This window comes from Typopeltis vanoorti, chromosome 21 (genome assembly GCF_054136105.1).
Source record: "Typopeltis vanoorti isolate ZY-2024b chromosome 21, IOZ_Tvanoo_1.0, whole genome shotgun sequence".
NCBI lineage: Eukaryota > Metazoa > Arthropoda > Arachnida > Uropygi > Thelyphonidae > Typopeltis > Typopeltis vanoorti.
In genome coordinates, this window is record NC_143569.1 from 64,428,142 (window position 1) to 64,451,513 (window position 23,372).

General features: G+C 35.0%; 1 protein-coding gene across 2 annotated transcripts in view; it reads left to right on the top strand.

Annotated features, from left to right (window-relative positions):
* Nucleotides 1-4,222: 4,222 nt before the first annotated feature.
* LOC150094924 (alkaline ceramidase 3-like) overlaps nt 4,223-23,372 on the top strand; it is a 172,650-nt gene continuing 153,500 nt past the window's right edge. For both annotated transcript variants that reach the window (XM_090411349.1, XM_090411350.1), the window contains exons 1-2: nt 4,223-4,350; nt 16,418-16,528. In XM_090411349.1, the coding sequence (XP_090267475.1) occupies nt 4,248-4,350; nt 16,418-16,528 (214 nt within the window). In that variant the 5' untranslated portion in view covers nt 4,223-4,247. The remainder of the gene's footprint in view (nt 4,351-16,417; nt 16,529-23,372) is intronic.

The following is a 23,372-nucleotide window of genomic DNA, read 5'->3' on the forward strand; positions in this document are numbered from 1 at the left end:
TACAGATCTCTGCATAAGCATAAGACAGATCAAATAATTCCTATTTTTCCCTTCTGGATTTAAAACATTCGTTTTAGGAGTGAATAATTTTTTAGCTGTAAATAATTTAGCTGAAATGGTATCTCCAGAGCCTGTGTAACCTAATGGCTATGGCGAATTCTTTATGCTTGCTATGCTTGCTGCGCAAGCTCATTACTTGAGAAAGAAGTATATTTATTTGTTAATAAATGCATGCATTTATAAGCATTCCATTTAGGCTTTCAGTTTTGTAGACAGAAGACGTCTTAAACTTGCTCGGCAATAATTGAGCTTTACGTTGTGTATCGAAGGCCGATGCTTGCTCGTCTAGTCAAAGCTACCTTGGCCTGCTCGGTTGTGGGAGCTTTCAGGTCCTCGCTGCAGCACTGTGATTTCATGCACGCGCATTGCCATTTCCGCACCCTTCACATTGTCTCACTCTGTTGCTTAAATACGGGCCATATGTAGTCAAAGTAGCTCTATCCAGTGAGCTTCAGCCAGCCTTTACAAGTATGCGTGCTTCTTGGGAAAATTAAATTACAACCAACTTTTTATGATGCTATTGACCAGTTCATAAAGAAGAACCGTAGGGTAGAATTTGTATTCAAGTAGGTCAGCTAAATTGAAAAAAATAGAATATTATTTATAAAATAAATGTTGTATTTGTATAATTAAATGTACATAAATTTCTAAATATATAATTTTAAATGGTCAGAAATTCATTATTCCGCTAATCAGACTTCAATCACACCTCTCACTCCCTGAATGATAACAAGAGCAAGCGTAAATGTCAAGACTACCATTCCCCCATGCCTAATGGAAATAGCGTTTGTATTCCTCAGTGCTTGGCCACCCAAAGAATGCCCTAGGTTACATTCTAGCCGCAGACTAGAACTGTTTCTAAGCCTTTCTTCAGCTGGTTCCCAAGTTAGTCGATCACTGACACGGGCAAGTGGATTTTTTTTTCACCTGGAAATTCAGGTTTTATGTCTTGGAAACTCAAGAAAATCGACTGTAGAACCCACACTATTACAAACATTAAAAATATTGTTAGGGTCAGGGACCAAGAGAGGGTGGCACTTGATGGCTATCTATTAACTGGATACTGCTTAAAATTAGTGATCGTCTTGTGCCAGTTTTTTCTCTGATTGGCTACCAGTGGAAATTGAACTGCTCCCTCAGCCTCCAAAGTTAGATAGGTATGAAATGTCCTCGCCTACTCCCTAGAAGGGAATAAAAGGCGTTAGCAGATTTTCATGATGGTTTCTCCTTGTCTAATTCCAAGTTTTATAGATACAGTTGAATTTTTGTATATATATGAATGAGTGTTTTTTATTTATTCATATGATGATATAATGACCATGAAGCCCCTTTTATAGGGAAGTATGGAACCATCTCAACTGAACAAATTTTTAACCGGGCTCGGGACCGGTATAGCTGACGAATCAGGCCTATGGCTGGGGCTTAAGTATTCCTGACTATAATCCGCATGTGTTCACGGGGCCGGGTTGCCTGCTTGTAGGAGGAAAAACCCCAGATAAACTGGGGAGAAAAACCATGCTGTCCATGTCCAAGACCGGCTAACTTGGCTATGACTGAGAAAGATTCTTAAGCTCCTCACATCGGCAACGAGAATCAAACCCAAGAGACTCCTTTCCCAGGCATATGGTTGCAAAGCAATAGCCACTGTGCTAACCATGCAGACTATGAATGAGTATATCGATATAATATATATGGAATTGACGTTTGCATCATAGTGCTTGCTCAGTTGCCTAAAGAAAAACTGTTCTTAAATGGATTCCAGTCACAGGGCAGAACTTTTTCAGCTGGCTTCCGAGGTAATCGATCTCTTACATGGGCAAGCGAGTTTTCTCTCCCAGAATATCAGGTGTTTCATCCCCTAAACTCAAGGCAGTCGAATGTAGAATTCACACTATTTCCGACAATTATATATAGTGATAGAGTTATGGGCCAAAAGATGGTGGCAGTTGTCTGGAATACTCTCCTCTTAATGTACTAGTTGAAATTAGTACGTTGAGAGGAGATTGAATCAAATGTTTTCAGAATTGATAAATACCCAACACCTAAGGGTTTTTGATAATCATAATGCTTCATTTTTTTATATTTATTTGTCATTTTATTAATTTGTATTATTACTTATCTAGGATCGAGTGTGCTGTAGTGTTTTCTTAATCCTAGGCTTCATCTGAAGTTTTCCAAAAATCTATATAAATAAATCAGCTAACGCCTTTTATTCCCTTATAGGGAGCAGGCGAGGCCTTTATACCCTATGTAGCTTTTGGAGACTGAGTGGACAATTCAATCTCCACCAGCAGCCAATCAGATAGCTGGCCCATGTCTATCATTAATTATAGCAGCCACCAATGAAGAGGCTAGCAAACAAGTGCTGCCATCTCTTGGTACCTACCTAACAAGATATGTTACTGTCTGAAATAATGTGTGTACTACGGTCGATTTTCTTGAGTTTACGGGATGAAAACCCGAGTTTCCTGGAGAAAAAACCCGCTTGCACTTGCAGTAGATCGACTAACTCGGGAATCGGTCGAAGAAAGGTTTAGAAAAAGTTCTTCCAGTCGGCGATAGACTTGAGTCTAACCTCGAGCGACTAAGCGCAGAGGACGCAAGCGTCACTTCCACTGAGTTACACAAATCTAATTTGTTATATTATTCTATTCGTACTGGGTTTTGTAAAAAATTTCTATATTATTGAAAACAAGTTGAGTGGGTTGTAATTTTTAATATCTTCTATAGCTCTCTCTCTCCCTATACTCCTTGCCATCATTAGTATAGGGGGAGAGAGAGAGAGAGAGAGAGAGAGAGAGAGAGAGAGAGAGAGGATATTAAAAATTACAACCCACTCATCCTGTTTTCAATAATATAGAAATTTTTTTTACAAAACCCAGTATGAATAGAATAATATAACGAATTGGAACTCCTTGGAGGTATAATGATAATAATAATAATAATGGCATTATTTTGCCTCTTTGGTATCATGTACTATCTTAGGCAGAATATATCGATTTTATTTAATGTATTATGACTCGTTCTCCATCTGTTTTCAGAACCTTTGTCTATATCCCATCTTCACCTGGAGTCTTTTCTTCATCGTCATCTTTTCGTCACGAATTTCATCTTTTAAAATATCTGGGCGTCTTCCTCCTCCTCCATTTGGAGCGTTTATATTTTTGCTTTTATATGGGTCTAAATTTTAGGAGTCACCAATAATTTTGCATAGGAAGTTTCTGTTCTTCTCATGATCGGTTTTTTGCGTTTAAGCAATACTCCATTTTCATCTTAAAAGGCTTTTAATTTATATTGTCCTATCGTCAACTCCACTGTTTTTCCTTTATGACATATTATGAACTGTAAGTCTCATTTTCCGTCCAAAATTTCTAATTTCGCGTGTCATTATTTTCTTTATTGGTTTGCATAGCTCACAGAATTCTATTCTTCTGTTTTACTTATCTTTTCTAGATTTTTTTTTTTTTTTAATTTCTCTACCCTGAACTTTCGCTTTTCTAAGAGTTTCTTCGGATAGTTTCTTTCCTTTAGTTAATTCCACCATTCCACGGGCATTATTTATGATAGTATTTACCATGAAACAAATATTATGTGCTTCTCCAAGTATAATAGAAAGATGATGCTTTGAATTTTATTAAACTATTCCTTATGCTAAAGCAAGCATTTATCTTTATTTGAAATATTCCTTATGCTAAAGCAAGCATTTATCTTTATTTGAAATATTCCTTATGCTAAAGCAAGCATTAATCTTTAAGTATAGTCTCTGGGAAAAATTCCATGTTACTCCTCTTAAACACTATTATTATAATTACGGCTACAATAGCCGTAATTATAATAAAAACAGGCTATAATAGCCGTAATTATAATAAAATTGATCTTTATTTATTTGAAATAAAGTAATATCGCACTGGATTATTTATTATCTATTTTAAACTTTTAATAAATTAGAGGAGGGAAAAAGTAAATCATTCATTTTTTGTACTAGATATTTGAAAATAGAGCACGTGACTCTGAATGTCACACATGACGCAAGCATGCCATGGCGACTAATGAGCGTTGTGCATCGTAGGTTTCTTGGTGGTGTTTAATATGTGTTTGGTAGGGGTCACGTGTGTTTCGCATGGGTATTATCTTGCATTTAAAGGGTTTCTTGATTACTGTGGTTGGTAGTAAGGAAAATAGATACAATGGCTCCAGTGAATGAGAGAGAAGGGTTTTGGGGTAAACCGACAGCAACACTTGATTGGTGTGAAAAAAATTATGAAACTACTTATTATATTGCGGAGTATTGTGAGTACCGTTTAAACCGCAGTTTTTACTTTTTTTTTGGTTTATTTATTCGAAAACTGTTTTGCATTACCTTCGACAGAAAATCAGGTGCACAATTGTTGGATAGTAAATTATCAGTTTCTTCACTAAACTGAATTTGTCATTTTAACTCGGGAAAAATTCATGTGCTGTGTGTGTGTGTGTATATATATATATATATATGTGTGTGTGTGTGGGACGGTTCATTTATGTGGTAACTTACCTACCTTTATTAATTCTGATTTAACGACATTAGCAAATACCTTCATGTTACTTGCTTTGGTTTCCCCAATCAGTCAATTCAATTATCGGATATTTACTGAAATAATGCAATTCTCCTTGATAGCCTAATTACTATTTGTGGTTACCATTTCCCGATTTATTGAGAAAAAGAACTGGTTTTGGGCTAACGATGTGGTGGGGAAAATGAATTGAAATGTAGTTGACTGCTGATTCCTAATACTGTGTACAAATACTGATAACAGATCACAAAATGATAGAATTATTCAGCATAACTGCATACATATTTGCCAATATTTGGAGTAGACGTTTATTATCCATCCCAAGCATAGAACCAAGCTCGAAATTTTGGTCTAATTAAATTTAGTACACAGCAGGAATTAGGCAATTTGCAGAGTTCTTGGTAATTGTTATTAACCATGCTTGTTTACCTTATGCTTTATATGATGGAAATTATTAAATCTTAAACTCTTTAATATAGGAATTTGTTAAATGTTCACAATAGAGGGGACCAGCAATTGATTGCTCTGTCATGTCACATTTGAAGCACTGACATGTTTCACCAAACAGTTAAGTTTATCAAGATCAAAATGCTTTTTGACCTAATGCATCAGGCTATGGACACTTTATTAATGTATTTTTTAACAGGTAGAGGATGGAAATGAGATGAATGATTAAACGAAAAGTATACTAAAACTGTTTAAGTAGGTTATCCACAACTGTGCATTAAGAAGGATCTAATAATGAAAATTTATGCTCAGTGTGCATATGTCATGGATTCACTAAACTTGCTCAATTACCAAGTGAAGGTTTTATTTTTGGGATTAATTTGCATTTCAGGCAAAGCAAATGAATCAAAATTCTCCATGCAAGTTCTCTACACAGTTCTGGTTACATTGTTCATATAATTTTAATGTTAAATATTTTGCTCTAAATATTTCTTTATATTTTTATTAAATGTGCTATTATATATTCTCTCTGCTTTATATAAGCATTTATAAGGCCGATACATTTGTGAACAAATCTTTTAATACCTTAGTTGATATTAAGTTTGAATTATGACCACCTACTTAATATCAAGTTTGGCTATCTTTCTATCTTTGTGAAAGATACTTGTTTTAGCATTGATTCTACTAAACACATTATGTCACTGTGGATTTTGCCATGATATCCACTCCTTCATCCACAATTTCTGAATGGTGGATTTGGGGAGGGGGGGGGAGGTGTTTATCCAGCTAGCAGCTCATTTTGGAATATCGTTCCACGTTTGATTGGATTGAGATCCAGGTGCTTAAATTGATGGCATCCAAAGTATGTCTTCTTTACACAGACATACATACATAGGACAACACCAGTGGCTTACTGAGTTGTTGGTATTTCTAGTCGATTAAGACAGATGTATATGAAGGCATTGGGGAGGGGGGGGGTGGATATGGATGTTTGTGAATATCTTTGAATGATTTTCATCCAGTGTCCAAGCACCTCCCAACTTATTGAAGATATGAAGTAGCTTGAAAAAGTTATGTTTTTTGTTTCTAGAACAGTCTTTCTGGGAACACTGCTCTAGAAACATGTTTGGGAACAAGTACAACATAGTAGAATGCATGTAGTCTGCTTTGAGTAGGTTCCACACTGGTCATGTTGATCAATATACAATACTAAACCTTTTTTTTTTTTTTGCTAGTAAACCATGCCAGCATGTAATGGCATTGTTTACTGGCAAACTGGCATCTTTTAATAGCAATGACATGTTACATATCCAGAAATTTATAATATTTAGTAATTTTGTACATATTTATCTAGTGTACAGATAAGCTTAGTTATTTAATGAAACTTGCATTTTTTTTTCCACTATGTCTATTGTTATGTGATGATGATAATAAAAAAACTTTAAAATTTTCTTATTTGCTACATGAAATATTTATTAAAATTATCATATATTTTACTTTTTATATACTTGTACAGTATATAAATGTTTAAAAAAAGCACATTCATTTTATTATTATTATTATTCAGGCCTCCATGGAGTCAAAAGACTCATCGTGGGAGGTCCTTCCTAAGAACATAAAGTATGTCAAGACTCATCGAGGGGAGCCCCCCCCCTAAAAAACACAGTCTATCATACCACTCCTTAAACTCATTGACCGTTCTCGCTCTCACCACTCCATCAGGCAATGCATTCCACGGTTCAACCACCCTCCATGCAAAGAAACCACTCCTCACTCTTTTGCTCACAGTTACCTTTCGTAACCTCCAGGGATGGCCTCTTGTCATCACTCCTTCCTGCTGTTCAACCAAGCGAAAGAACTCGCCAGTGTCAACCCTGTAACCACCTCTCAACAGTTTAAAAGTCTCAATCATATCACCTCTCCTTCTTCTATCCACCAAACTCTGCAGTCCACATTCCCTCAGCCGATCCTCATAACCAAAATTGTATACAGTCCTGAAACCATCTTTGTCATCCGTCATTGTACCCTTTCCACAGTTAATTTATCCCATTCAAATCCTGGGGACTAAATCTGAGAACAGTAGGCTAAGTGTGGTCTGATCAGAGACTTATATAACGGAATGATAATCCTTTATTTTCTCTGCAGGTCAGTGTCCTTCTCATAATTGCAGCAATCCTCTGTGTTACCTTCACCTTTGCAATATGTCCTCTAAATTTCAGGTTTCTATCAATCATCAACCCCAGATCTCTTGTCTCCCCTGCTTCCTCCAGTATAACGCCTCCCATAGAGTATGCAGCATCCCATCGATGTTTCTCAAACCTCAAGATCTTGCCTTTTGCTGCATTAAACTGATACCCCCATTCATTTGCTCATCTATCTAGCTTATTCAAATCCTCTTGCAGGGCTACCACATCTGCACTGTTACTAATAATCCTTCCAGCTTCGCATCATATGCAAACAACTGAATATCCCCTTGCAATCCACACTGGCAATGTCATTGATATCAAGGTTAAACAATATAGGTCCTAGTACTGGTCCCTGTAGGACCCCACTTGTAACCCTCTGCCTCCTTGAAACTGCTCCACCATACACAACTCGCTGATACTATCAGACAGCCAATCCTGAATCCAGTTGACCAATCTGACATCTAGACCCATGTGCTGCAACTTAAATATCAGCTTATCATGTGGCACCCTGTCGAATACCTTTTTGCTAAGCCTAAAAAAATTGCAGTATGTACCTCACCACCACGCTTTCCCCTCCTATCCTGCCGAAAAGTGCTGTACCCAGTGACTTCTATTCCTGTTATTATATCCTCTTCCGTCAACTATGTCTCAGTGATCCCAATAATTTTTGGCCAGGCTGATGCTATCTGCGCCACCAATTCCTCTCCCTTTTTCCAGATACTCCTGGCATTTATATAAAGCATATAAATGCCATTGTTTCTATACCCAGCATTATCCCCTCTAGACTCCACATTTTTAAAATAAAAATGCATGCTGCTTTTAATGGAGACTTTTATTAAAAGAATAAGATATGTCTTCTGATCTCTCAGCTCTCTGAAACTTTGCACATGTAAGTGGACAGTCCATGATTTGATTGGATGAGGTTGTACAGCATTCACTTCTTACATTATTTTCTTTGCTTCATTAGTTTCATTGGCAAGAGGTAGTTTTTGACACCATTCTGTATGGGCTGCAACCAATATGCACTGAGTGATTAACACTGTGCAGTATCTGAAACAAAGGTACCTACTGGTTATGCTGTTTGTTAAGCTCCTGATATGTGGTGTGAAGTGAAAACTAATAGGATGAAATGTATGGTGGGGTGTGTTGCTACATACTTTGGCAGTTCAGTTGGGGGTGGAGAAGAAATGCACTGCCACATTATCCTAATGATTAGAAAATGAGTAATATTATTGGTGACTTTAAATTATTTGAACATTGATTGCATAGCAGAGAAAACTTATGATAAAAACAAAGGAAACTTTATTGAGTTGTTGTGAGACACTTTCTGAAGCAGCATGTGAAAGAAGCAACTTTAGGGTAGCGTTATATTTGATTATAGCATCGGAAGTTGTTTGAGTTAAAGATGTGACTGTTTTGCTGCCAGTTAGTGACAGTATTCATGCCATGCTGATCTGAGAAGTAACCAACTATATGGAGGTTCCAATCAGAACAGGTTACATGCTGAACTACAAAGTTGGAAATTATGAAAACTTATCTGAATACTATTTTTTTTTTCTTGTCTCATGGTATCGGTTATTGAAAGGGAAGGATATGAGCAATGCATGGTAAGCTTGGAAAGAATGCTTAAATAATGCAGTAGCTGAATGTGTCCTTGCAGTTTAAAGAACTAATAGGATGGGAGTGAAATGGATGTGCAATCTTATTAAGCAAGAGATACATAATGTGATGTGGAAAGAATATCATGAGAATAAGAATGAGGAGTTATGGAATATGTAAAATGCAGGCCAGAAAAGTTAAGAGTATTATATGGAGAGCTAAGCTGGAGTATGAAAAGAAATTGCCTGTGCAACCTAAAGGCAACCCAACTTGCATAAGCAGCATAACGATAAAATCTTTAATTTTATCGTTCTGCTGCAAATGAAAGAAAGAATGAATGCGATTGTGCCCTTGTGTCAGAAGCAGATGCAATAGTTCATATAATGAGTACTCACTTCACTCTAATACCTATCAACCTGGTATATGTAATATAGCACACAATACTACTACCACTACACATTGGATAAAGAGATGAATGAGAAGGTTCAAGAGCTGTTGCATAACCTAGATAAGAATTTGGCAGTAGAGACAGATGGGATATTATCACCTATGTTAAAGGAATGTTCAGCCAAACTTGCTACTCCCTTGACATGTTTTGTATAATTTGATTCTTTAGTCATTTAAAGCCATTAGGTTTTTAACAAGGTGGAATACCAACAATTGATCATTCAAAAGTAGAACAAGCCGTGTGATGTTGCTAAGTATTAAAGAGAGGAAAACGTTTTTTTTTTTTATCAGAGTAATGATTAAATTAAAGATTAATTCACAAATTCATATAATCTTAATTTATAAATATTAGACTAATGTAGGAATTGAGTCTTAATTAAAAATAAATAAAAAAAAATAAAAAAAAAATTTAATGTGTTATCCTGATTAAACTTTCCCAAATTTTTTATAAAGATATGCAGTCATTTCGATTCAAGTTAGAGCACTGAAGTAAGGCCTCAGTACTTTATTTAAATAGATGTTCAAATTTATAGCGACACCTGTGTAGGAGGCGAGTCTTGGACCAGAGGATGTTGTGGCTTGTCTCTGTTCCGTGCTGAGCTAATCCAAACTTATCGGATTTGTTGTGCGGAATGTATGATTGATGTTCTTGAATTCTTTTTTTCTATAGAGTGTCCTGTTTGTCCAAAGTAGGAAAGATTGCAGTTACAAGGAACTTGATACACACACACACACACACACACACACACACACACACACACACACCAGGCAGAGACATAATTGAGCATTTATCTTTAGAAGAGGGGAAATAGATGGGTATTTTGTTAATATGTATATAAGTGGCTGTTAAATCATATTTCTTCAGAATTCTTGAAATTGGTTCTGAAATCCCGGAAGTATAAGGAATTGGAACTTGACGTATTGAATCTTTGCTGTTTTGGATTGGATTGTAAGAATCAAACAGATGTTGTGTGATCTTTTTGGAGAAGCCATTTAGTTTCATGTGATATTTAATATTTACAATTTCACATTGGTGAAATTGTAAATATTAAATGGTGAAATTATAAAAGTTATAAACAGACGAATCAGTCAAGCATCCGAAACTTTTGAATGACTTAATGAAATAAGAAAGTCAATAGATATCAAACAAGTAACAAAAGTAAATCTATGAAACAATGGTCCTCCCAATACTCCTCAATGGAAGTGAATGCTGGAATCTCAAAAAGGGCAAAGAGAAAAAATTATTAGTTACTGAAATGGGTTGGCTAAGAAGATTACTTAGAGTATATCTGTTGGATCGAATAAGAAACGAAGACATAAGGAAACAACTAAAACAAGAAATAACAATAATAGACAAAATCCAAGAAAGAAGACTGCGATGGTTTGGCCATGTGACCAGAATGGAAACAGAAAGACTACCATCTAAAGCCCTGAATGCAACGATGGAAGGTCCAGATGGCCCAGAATTAGATAGATAGACAAAATAAAAGAGGACCGGAAAACCAAATCGCAACAAACAAAAGAGGACCGGAAAACCAAATCGCAACAAACGATACCAAACTGGTATCGCTTGTTGTGATATCCTTACATTCTCGTATCAAGTATACCATGGAGATTGAAAAAGACAAGTTATCCTTTTTAGACGTCCTCCTCATCCATTCACCTTCAGGTATTCTAATAACAATAGTTTACAGAAAACCCACTTTCACTGGACATTATATTCTCAAACAATCTGCCCATCATCCTATCCTTATTAAAAAAAAAAAAAAAAAAAAAAAAACAACGGGAATCATAAAATTTTTCATCCGACGAGCTGGAACTAATTGTTCAACTCCTCGTGAATTACAGAAAGAACCTTCAACTATCAAACATCACATGAAACTAAATGGCTTCTCCGAAAAGAGTACACAACATCTGTTCGATTCTTACAATCCAATCTGAAACAAAGATTCAATGCGTTGAGTTCCAATTCCTTATATTTCCGGGATTTCAGAACCAATTTCAAGAATTCTGAAGAGATATGATTTAACAGCCACTTATATACCTATTAGCAAAATATCCACCTATTTCCCCTCTTCTAAAGATAAATGCTCAACTGTCTCTGCCTGGTGTGTGTATATCAAGTTCCTTGTAACTGCAATCTTTCTTACTTTGGACAAACAGGACACTCTGTAGAAAAAAGAATTCAAGAATGTCAATCATACATTCAGCACAACAAATCTGATAAGTCTGGATTAGCTCAGCACGGAATAGAGACAAGCCACAACATCCTCTGGTCCGAGACTCTCCTCCTACACAGGTGTTGCTATAAATTTGAACGTCTATTTAAAGAAAGTGCTGAGGCCTTACTTCAACGCCCTAACTTGAATCAAAATGACTGCATATCTTTATCAGAAATTTGGGAAAGTTTAATCAGGATAACACATCTAATTTTTTTTTTTTTTAATTAAGACTTAATTCCTACATTCCTCTAATATTATTTATAAATTTAGATTATTATATGAATTTGTGAATTAATATCTTTAATTTAATCTTTACTCTGATAAAAAAATGTTTTCCTCTCTTTAATACTTAGCAATATAACAACACACGTCTTGTTCTACTTTTGAATGATCAATTATTGGTATTCCACCTTGTTAAAAGCTCTTCCTATGTGGCAAATTAAAATATAATATTCTTGTGTAAACGTGTTTATGTTATATGTATAATTTGAGTCTTAGCTCAGGAAAGATTCCACTGGAATGGAAAGAATGTATCAAAATCTCATTGCATGAGGATGGTGTAAAGCAGTGCTTCCCAAACTTCTGGATGCCAGGGCCCCCTTTGGAAAAATTGAAATATTTCAAGGCCCCCTCTCGAAACAAAATCGTAATATAGACATATATCATTATAATATTTAAAGATTTAAAAATATTTAAAGCACATGAAACATAAAATGATTAGTAATAAAGAAAGAATTAAAAACATAAAAGAAGTTTAATAACAATTTAACGTGATGGATGTGTTTCAATACTGCTACACCAATATCAGGTGAAATATTTGAAACTGCAATTCTTAGATTTCTGCTTTGAAATGAAACTTATATGAATAAGCGTATATTTACTAAATTCATTGAGTGCTGAAATACGCAGAAAGCAAAATTTGTGAACCCCCACCAATGTATGGTTTTTTTCATTAAAATATAAAAAAATAACAAAAAAAATAATAAATAAAAATTAAATACGTTTCTTTTATGATAAAAAGAAACCTACTTAGTCTTAAAACATTTTAAATTTGTTTTCATTATTTCATGCCCCCCCCCCCTCAACAAAACCTACGTTCCCCAAGGGGACCATGGCCCACAGTTTGGGAAGCATTGGTGTAGAGTGATGTTTAACTATCGACTTGTTATTGTCTCTGGAGTAGTAAGAACTCGCATCCAGAAATTGGTTGACAAACAAGCTATACTTGGCTAGGAACAGCATGGGTTCACTAAAGAGAGGCAATGCTTTAGCAATTGCTTGTATTTTATAACCATGTTATGACTGAGCAAATTTAAGGGAATATATACTATGATACTGTTAAGGATAAGAGCTAGATTTTTCTCTCCTAGAACCATCAGTGGAACAGTCTGCCTATTGAAGTTGTGTGTGTTTAAGAGGAGATATGGCAGCTGGTGTAGGAACGTATAATCTTCCTCAATGACTTCTTGCCTATTTTAAGGTCTAATAATAATTACTACATTTGCCCATTGTTACAACTTTGATACTGTAATTTGCATTGTCATGTACTGAACATGCATAGCAAAAAAGAAGTCAAGTTAATCAGTGAGAATGTGTTTTTTTATTAACAAATGCCGTGATATACATGATGGGGATTAATCACAAAAATATTCTGCATATAATCATAATAAGTACCTTTTTAGCTTGAATATAAACTTTATGCATATCAGACAAAAAAGAAACATTGGACAAAATATACATTCTCAAGTCTTCCAAACAAAAATCATATTTGTTTTGTTCAGAAGACTTGTAGGGAAGTGTTAAAGTAGGAGAGATTGATTGTTTAGCATCCTTCTCAGTATTGCAGGAATCATCTGGGTCACCTTTTCAATATGTTCCCTGAATTTCAGGTTTCTATCAGTCATTACTCCTCTCCCAGATCCCTTGCCTCCTATACTTCCTTCAGTACAGTTCCTCCAACAGAGTATGCAACCTCCCATCAATGTATCCCAAACTTCAAGACTTGACATTTAGTTGCATTAAACTGAAACCCCCATTCTGTCCATTTTATTCAAATTCTCTTGCAGGGCTGCATCTGCATTATTACTAATAACCCTTCTCAGCTTCACATCATGTGCAAACAACTGAATATCTCCTTGCAATCCATTGACAATGTCATTGATATAAAATCAAAAGTTAATCAATACAGGTCTCAGTACTGAGTCCTGTGGGACCCCACTTGTAACACAACTCTTTGATACCTGTCAGATGGACAATCCTGAATTCATCTCACTAACCTGACATCTGAACCCATTTGCTTATATGGCATGTGCTAATAATGTTTAGAAATCACATTGCACAAGTCGAAGTCATCGCATCAGATAATGGCAATAATGCAGAAGACCTTGATATGCAGCAATAAGAGATTTCGGGTTCCATTGTATCAGGCCTAATACGAATTCCTGTACAGAAATTTGGTCCCTTGGTTTTTCATGGTGAGGAGGATATATTGGAATGGGTCCAGAGAAGACTGGTGTTTGACATGCTAGATATGAAGTCAGATTGAGAGAATGCAGTTTGCAAAGCCTGGTGAATAGGAAGAAGAGAGGAGATATGATTGAGACATTTAAGTTGATAAATGGTTGTTATTGGGTTAATGTTGAAGAAATTTTTCATAGAATGGGGAAGGTGGGTGGTAGAACAAGGTGACATCCCTGGAAGCTGTGTGAGGATGGGGTGAGCAGGTTCTTTGCATGGAGTGGTTGGTAAGTGGAATGCATTGCCTGATATTGTGTTGAATGCAGATGCATTGAATAAATTTAAAGCACTGTGTGTGTAACAGCATGGGCCTCTCACAATGAGTTTCAAAGGTTCTGTCATTTCTCTTAAGATATGACAAAATCTCATGATGATACTTAATATTCCAAATAACATTCATCCATTTCATTCAAATACACTCCCTTCAACTCTTCTCCTTCCTTTAGGAATAAAACCTGTTCCACTAGAATGAATAGTACTGTGGGCCAAGACAAGTCCTGGTTCTTTTTATTGCATGCCAGTAGAAGAATGGCTTTGTTAGATGGAGAAAAAAAAATTCTTTGCTTGTAGTGCTAGCTGCCTTTCATATTCCATTTTCTTTTTTTTCTTACTATACTTGTCATTTTCTAAATTGAGTAAGATATATACTCCTCATGCATCTGCTCCACACAGATCTTTTTTTATAACTGTCATAAGCTCTTCACACAGTTCTTATTTAATCCCCCCCCCCAGGTGTCCATTTTATTACAAGTCTATTTATAGTGGAGCTGTTGAATGATCACTTTGTTAGGATATTTCATTCCAGAAAAGCAAGTTTTATTGCTTTTCTGGAATGAAATATCCTAACAAAGTGATCATTCTTTTCTGGAGGAATAGGAATGGTTGAAAGTTTAGAAGTGCATGAGGAGAATGTGTTTCAGATACTAAGTACTCTGAGAATAAATAAGGGAGTATAATCAGATAGAATTTCACCCATGTATTTAAGAGAATTTGAGGAACTTTCAGTTCCATTGATCTACCTGTTCGTTGAAAGTATAGCTACTAGGAAAATGCCAAAGGAAAGGAGAAGATAAAGATAGTGCCATTACATAAAATTGTTGGTACAAAACTACATTCAAAACTATCATAATTTGAATGTAGTTGCTGATATGTCTCCACATTACATTAGATGAAATATTTCAGAGGTTTTTTAATTCCACATTTTTTCACATGTGTAAGCCATGCAAGTTTCTATAAATAAGTTTAAGTTACAACACATAGTTTAGATATCAGATTAGTGAATTGAATTGGATATTGGCCGTGCTATAGATATTGCACTTATGTACAGGAGAGCAGTATCAAGAGAAAAAAAAAAGGTCACAAGTGAGGTTCCACAGGATGTGTATGGGATTTTTTTGAACCTTTTTATATTAAGGATATTTTCCCTTGGTTTCAGGGAAATATTCGGTTATTTGCAGATAAGCTCAAAGTTATTATTAATAGTACTGATTTGAATAAGCTGGATAGGCAAGTCGATAAATGGGACTATCATTACATAACTAAATGTAAGTTCTTTAAAATTTGGGATCCACCAATGAAAATTGCATTTTCCATTGGGGAACTATACTAAAGGAAGTATAGGAGGTAAGGGATTGGATCTTAGGGGCAATGGTTAGTAGAAATTTGAAATTTAGTGAACATCATGAAGTTGAAGATAACCCACAGGATTGCTGCAGTGCTGGGAAGAACATTTACCAGCAGTGATAAGAGTGGTGATTCCATTGTGTAAAGTGGTAATCACATCCAGATTACAGTGTTCAGTTTGGGTCACTGGAATTTGAGGATGACGTAACCTTGGAAAATGTACAGTGGCAAATAACCAACATTGTACAGTCTTCATCATGTTTAAGAGAATAGACTGAAGAGAATGCAAACTGCAGTTTAAGTTGGATAGAAGATGAAGGGGTGATATGATTTGAAATATTTAACTGACTGAGGCTTTTTGTATCTTAGGACAAGGACCATCCTAGGAAGTTGCAAATAGAGGTGATTAAGGTGAGCAGTGGCTTCTTGTGGGGTTAATTGGATTATGGGATCCATTGCCTGACAGGGTGGAGGTGCAGACAGTGAATGGGTTTAAAAAATGGCATGATTGACTGCATTCTCTAAAATGGGCCTCCCAAAGTAAGTCTTGTGATTCCATGGAGGGCCTGAATAATACAAATTAATATGTTATTACTGCTCTTAGAAACCAAGAATTCTGTATAATGGACTTAATTACTACTTTTCTTGTTCTTTATACTTACCAGTAATAAAATAAAAATCCTCTGTTTTCTTGAAATTATCAAATACAGTATTCTCTTTGAAAGAGGATTTTTTCCCCTGTTTAGATTTTATCTTCTATTTTCAGGGAATACTTTAAGTAATTTAGCCATGATTATTCCACCTTTGTGGGCAGGATGGCTTGCTTGGCAAGACAAATTAGAACTGAGATTTTTAGTGTGCCATATTTTCTTGTTAGGTAAGTAGTTTTACAGATACTTGAATATTTTTATCGGTAATTTAGTATATAAAAACTACGTGTGTTGAGGCTTAAGTGCTGTGAAGAATTCATGTTAGAGGTTTAATGGAATATTAACAGCACTGAGAAAGGATTAAAACTAATTTTAATACTTCCAATATTTCGTCTCTGTCACAGAGACATCTTCAGGGATTACAAAAACTTTTTGTAACAACACACACAAATACAGTACAAAGTGAAAAGTCCTATCTAGGTGGTGTGCCCTCTATGGGCATTTAGTTTCACTTTGTATTGTATTTGTGTGTGTTGTTACAAAAAGTTTTTGTAATCCCTGAAGATGTCTCTGTGACAGAGACGAAATATTGGAAGTATTAAAATTAGTTTTAATCCTTTCTCGGTGCTGTTAATATTCCATTAAACCTCTAACATGTATGTAAAAACTATATTATAAAATTTTCTTCTGTTAGTTTAAGCTTTATATAATTAAGAATTTTTTTATGTGCCATTCATAAAATGAGAGATAAAATAATGATATATTATTTTTTTGCTATTATTGAAATAGTTTTTCACTGCTATAGACATTTTGATATCAAGCTATTATTCTATGGTAGGATTTTTTTTTTTTTTGTATGTTTTTTTTTAATGTTTGTTATATTTTACATTATTGCTTTAAAGAGACTGAGTAGTCTTCTTTTCAGAATTTTTTGTTTTCATTAACTTGTAAATGCTGGCATTTTGCCAGTTAAGACCTTTTGTCATTAGTATAAATATTTTTGTGTTGGAAGAATTTCACTTTCTTATGCTTTTGTAATTACCACCATACTTAACTTAAATGAAGTAGGCAGGAAATAGAAATGTAGTGTGAAATTGGAGTAGGAAGGTTTATTTAAAAACGGAAATGTTCTGTTTTCCGTTTTTTTTTTCCCCATTAGGGGGAGGGGAAGAATTGTAACATTTCATCCTTCTTACATATTACAACATTGAGAGAGACACTCTTAAATACATAACTGGTAGCCTGACGTTGTCAGATATTTTTTAGTATTGAGAAAAAAAGCTTTTATTCTTGTCTGGATTTTATTTATTTTTTCTAAGCGAGCCATCATAATTGTTGGAAAAATTTTAAAGAGGATTGATTAGGAGATGTGATAACTTTTGAGTAAATATGAGCGAAGTAGAATACATAATCAGACTAGTGATTTTAGTTACTAAGCTAATCATTTAATCTTTAATTCTTATGTATTACACCCATCAAATTATAAGTAGAAAAACAGTGAGTATACTTGGTGTGCTAGAGGATAGCGATTGCAAATAATATGATAGCATTATTGTATAATAGTATTTGTTATATGGATATTTGTAATATCAGTTCTTTCTACTGTGAAGTGGCCTATGTCTCTGCCTTCCTCTGAGTTTGAATTTCTGTTATGTGGAGTGAAACGTACTTACATGGTATAGTACTTGCCTTATCTAGCTTGATTACACCTATTTACTGTTAATAGGTACTTGCCGTCCATTTTGGTGACCTAACTTACTCACTTTTGTACAAAAAAAAAAACATAAAAAAAAATTTTTTTTTTTAACAGCTTCCAGGAGCGAGTTCTTTTACCACCTACCCTGGCAGAATCTTTCCTATAGCTCTTAGGCTCCTTTTACTAAATGTAAGTTTAGTCAGTCATCACCTATCTGCTAAGCTTGGTGGGTCATTTAATTTATTCTTGGCAACATCTTGCAGTCTCAAGACAAGCTTGGTCACTTGCCTTTGGACCTTTTTAAGTGTTTCCTTCAAGATATCCAGATGGCAAGATTTATGTACAGAAATCCAGATGTGACTTGATCAATGTTTTATATAGTGATCACATGTTTGTTCTTCATTATGGCAACAGTTGAGTAATATATTGCATTGTTCTCCTTGAGTTCCATATCCAATATCACCTTACAATTATCTCTTCTCTTATCTCACCCCATCTTCTCAATGTACTAGGGCAATATTAAGCTGAGACCCTCATTCTTTTGCCTTCAGCATATCATATATTCAAATTATTTTGCAGCAGCATCACATTTACAATTTTTTAGTATTGCTCTTTTCAGTTGAGCATCATTTACAAACAAATCTCCCGTCAACTCATAAACAGTTCCATATCCAATATATCCAATATCCAATCTTTTTGTAATGTAGATAGTAGTGACCCCAGAATAGCACTTTATGGCACCACTTTTCACCTTTCTCCTCAAAGATGTTGCATATTTATATTCCTCTACACCAGGCCTGCACAACATGTGGCCTGCAATGCTATTTATTTTGGCCCATCTGCCTGATTGAAATTATTTAATCATACGGGGGAATATGAAATTAGACGATTGTTTCCTAGCATTGAATTAAATTTTTACTAAGACTCTGCATGTTTACATTCATGAAATTAATGTCACAATTGTGTTTCTTTAAATAAATTGCATTTGGAGTTATTCCCACTGTCGTATTTAATAACAAATTATTACAATCGCTTAGCGGTTTTGTTAGCACTAGTTTCGCTGTGGGGAAATTCAAAGTTACATCTCTGTGATAATGACTTGATGTCTACGAACAAGAACAAATCGTATTACACAAAGTTGGCTGTGCGTTGATTACATTACATAACTGTTATCACAATCTGCATTATTGTGAGTTTTTCATCATTAGTTTTTTGTAATTAATATTGTCAATCTCGACACAATAAGCTTAAGTAAAAAGTGTAAAATTGATTCAGAACATCGAGCATTTAACCCTGAGTGGACAAACAAATATTTTTTACATTGTTTAAGGACAAAATAGTGTGAATTGTTTGCTGGGAATCTATCGTTGTGCCAAAAGAGTACAATCTGAGACGTCATTTAGAATCAAAACATCCTAATCTTGGCGAGTTGGATGCAAGTGAAAAGCAAATAAAAGCAGTAAAGTTATTGAAAGTCCTTAGCGGTGAGCAACAAGCCTTTTAAAAAAGTGACATCTGCAAATGAAGTTGCCACAAAGATAAGCTTAAAAATATCACAAGAAGTAGTTTGTGCTGGCAAATCATTTACTGAGGGAGAGTTGATAAATAAAAAAAAATAAATAAATAAAAACAAAAAAATGTCTGATGATTGCCGTTTCTGAATTGTGTCCTGATAAGAAAAATAATTTTGAAAATATCAGTTTGCCCCATATGACTGTTCTGCGCAGGATGGCTGATATTGCCGAGGATCTTAAAGATAACCTGCAAAAATCGGCTAGTGAATTTGTCTATTATTCACTTGCTATGGATGAAAGTACTGACGTGAAAGATACTGCACAGCTTTTAATATATGTAAGAGGCGTTAATAAAAATTTTGAGGTGACAGAGGAGCTTGCTGGTTTGTGTTCAATGAAAGGAAGAACAACAGGAAAGGAGATGAAAAGCCAAATGGCTATTTTTTTCTGGCAAGGTTGATAAGTTAAGGGGATAAAAATCCCTTATTGTTTTTCAGCCAGTAAGCGAAACTAAGATCGAAAACTACGATCTGAACGTTTCATGCCGACGAACTGTCGGCGTATCCAAGCGTAAGTGACCACTTGGTAGTGCCACACCATGTTATGTTATAAATGTATAATATATGTAATAAATGTTATAATATAGTGACACACCTTTCTGGCAATATAGCAAAAGTATTCAAGTTCTTTTCATTTAAACTCTGATATTCTAGGTCTAGCTACTCACTGATGAGACCTCAAAAAAGGTTGAAACCGGGCTGGGTAGTGACCTCTCCTCATAATGTAAAACAGTACTACATCTCCTAAGAGCTGTGTGTTTTTACATTATGAGAAAATATCAAGAACAGTGGGGGAACTTGCTCCACCTTTGCAACGAGTTGCCGTGGTGTGGCACTACCAAGTGGTCACTTGCACTTGGATACACAGACAGTTCGTCGGCATGAAACGTTCAGATCATAGTTTTCGATCTTAGTTTCGCTTACTGGCTGAAAAACAATAAGGGATTTTTATCCCCTTAACTTAACAGGAAAGGAGATTGCAGAAAATGCAAAGCTGTGTGTAACCAAAAAACTATCCTTAAATTTAAAGAATTTAGTAGCAGTTTGCACTGATGGTGCTCCATCTATGTGTGGAAAAAATGTTGGTACTGTAACATTTATTGAATAGTATGCAGGTAAACCATTGACAAAATTTCACTGCCTAATTCATCAGCAGGTGTTATCTTCAAAGGTTTTGCAGTTTGATTGTGTGATTAAAGTAGTATTTGCTCTGGTCAACTATGTTCGAGCTCAGGGTTTGAAACACAATGTTTCAGGCATTTCCAGAAGAAAATGATGCAGAGTACGGGGATCTACCATGCCACACTGATGTATGTTGGTTGAGCCGAGGTAAAGTTTTGTCATGCTTTGTCGCTCTAAAAATGAACTAGTTGAATTTTTGGAATCTCAAGATATGGAAAAATTCCCAGAAATAATGGGTGAAGAATGGAATCAAGATTTATTTTTCTTGTGTGACATTTTGGGTTACTTGAATGACCTTAACTTACAGCTTCAAGGAAAAAATAAGTTTGTTTTTCAGTTAATGTCGCTTATAAAGGCATTCAAAATGAAATTAAGTTCGTTTGAAAATCAACTTGCTAAGGGGGATATGTCACATTTCTTAACTCAATGGTGGGTGGGAAATATAAGAAGCACATATCACTTCTAAGTGAGGAGTTTCAGAAAAGAATGCCATTGAGTAATGAAGACTAAGTCTGCATAAAAATGATTGAGGATCCATTTTTTGTCAAAGCAGAAATCTACCTGTCTAACTCCAGATGGAAGTTATTGATCTCCAGTGTTCTGAAAACTATTGGGTCAAGCATAGGGAGAGTACTTTACAAGAGGTTTATTCTATTCTGGATCAAGATAAATTTAAAAGTTTGTTGGATACTGCCTACTAGGTATTTTGTATGTTTGGGAACACATACACTTGTGAACAAACATTTTCGGCCATGAACTTGAACAAAACCAAACAGCGTTCATCTTTAAGTGATATCAATTTAGAGGCCATATTAAGAATGGCCGCTTCAAACATGACACCAAACTTTGATAAAATAGTGGCAACAAAGAAATGCAGTGTGTCACATTGTGACATTCAGTCACTGATATTTCACTGAGAATAAGTGTGAAATTATTAGTAAACTTTGTGTTTATGTTTAAGTGGCTTTTATTGAGAAATGTTGCAGCTATATCTGTTTGTAAATAATTTTGATTATAATTTTAATTGCAACTCTAAGAAATTTAAATATGCATATTAATTAATATTTACTGTTGATCTACTAACAAATTTACTTAAGTTTAGCTGCAGTGGACTAGTCTAAGATTCTAGGTCCGAAGTGATCTGGCCCTTGGTCAGGTGGTCCAAGTTGGGTTTGGCCCTCAAAGACAATCAAGTTGTGCAGGCCTGCTCTACACAATATGTTAACATCTGTCATTCAGCTATTCTTGTTTGGAAGCTACCAATCAGCTATCCCTTGTCTTTAACTTGCATGGTATATTCAATCAAATTGCTTTGTATTATCTCTTACCCCTTCATTACTACCATACCTAAAACAGAAACCAGCCTATAGCACGTCACTTCATATGTGGATTCCTCTTTCACCATGGCACTATTTTTCCTGCTTCTACTTTTAATCCTTTTTTTAGCAAGAATCTTGAAGAACCAAACTAAAGTTACTGGTAGCTCTTTTACATGTACATAATATATGCAATGCCATCCACACATTTTTACTGTCTGTCTTCCTACTTCAGACTTAATATTCCAATATTACTTTTAAGAATGCACAGAATTCTTGAAGATGAGATTTCCCCTCTCTTCGGATAATTTTAACCTTCATCTTCCTTGGCATACTTATATTACAATAATCTTTTGCTCATGGCATTATATATACAAATCACACATCCATCAAACTATTGAATATTGCTCTCACATTTAAGGTAGTATCCCTAAGAACAAACAAAAATCCATGATTAGTTAAAAAAAAAAAAAAAAAAAAAAAAAAGTGTGTGGGGGGTCAATTTGATTGACTTTTTCACCTCTAATGTTCATTAGCTGCTGATTTCATTTTCTGCTGATGTTTCTGTATCTTGCTTTCAGAATTGGCATTGATAAGTTGATCAATTGGATTGTGAGTGGTGGAAGCAGAGTTGTAGAGTAGATGTCCTCTCTCGATAAGTCTTTGGACTCCCTGGAGGTGACAAATAATAATTTTGCCACTCTTTGAAAATCTGAAGATTTGGAATTGAACTTCAAACACCACTTCACAGGTTTAACTCTAAACTTGTAGAATAAATTTCATCCTTTTGTAATTTCTTCTGTTCTTTGAAACAGCAAATACATGATAGTGAAGACTGTCTGCAGACATTCATATCTAACATTCAATAAGTCTTTTTCTTCTAAACTTCTGTCCATCTAAACTGATACTATCTTATAGTGTTATGGATTGAATGGCAGTGTATGTGCGAGCCATTTAAAAAAAATCTCCACATTCATCTTCCCTCAACCGCTACTGTCGTATTCATTACTCTTAACATATTTTATGCTGGCAAAATATTTAGCAAACATTTTTTCAGCTGATGTTGCTTTCTGTTTTGCTAAGATATATCAACCAGGGGGGTATGTAACATGGTGCATAGCACTACAACTACTTTGGAAGAACAGTTGCATGAGAATGAGATTTGAAGACATGTTGCATAACCTGAATAAGAATTCAGTAATAGGGACAGGTTGTTGTTCAATTTGTATATTAATGATATTTGAATTGGCTTAACTAGTGATATGCAGCTATTTGCAGATGATGCCAAAATGGGGAAAGCAATG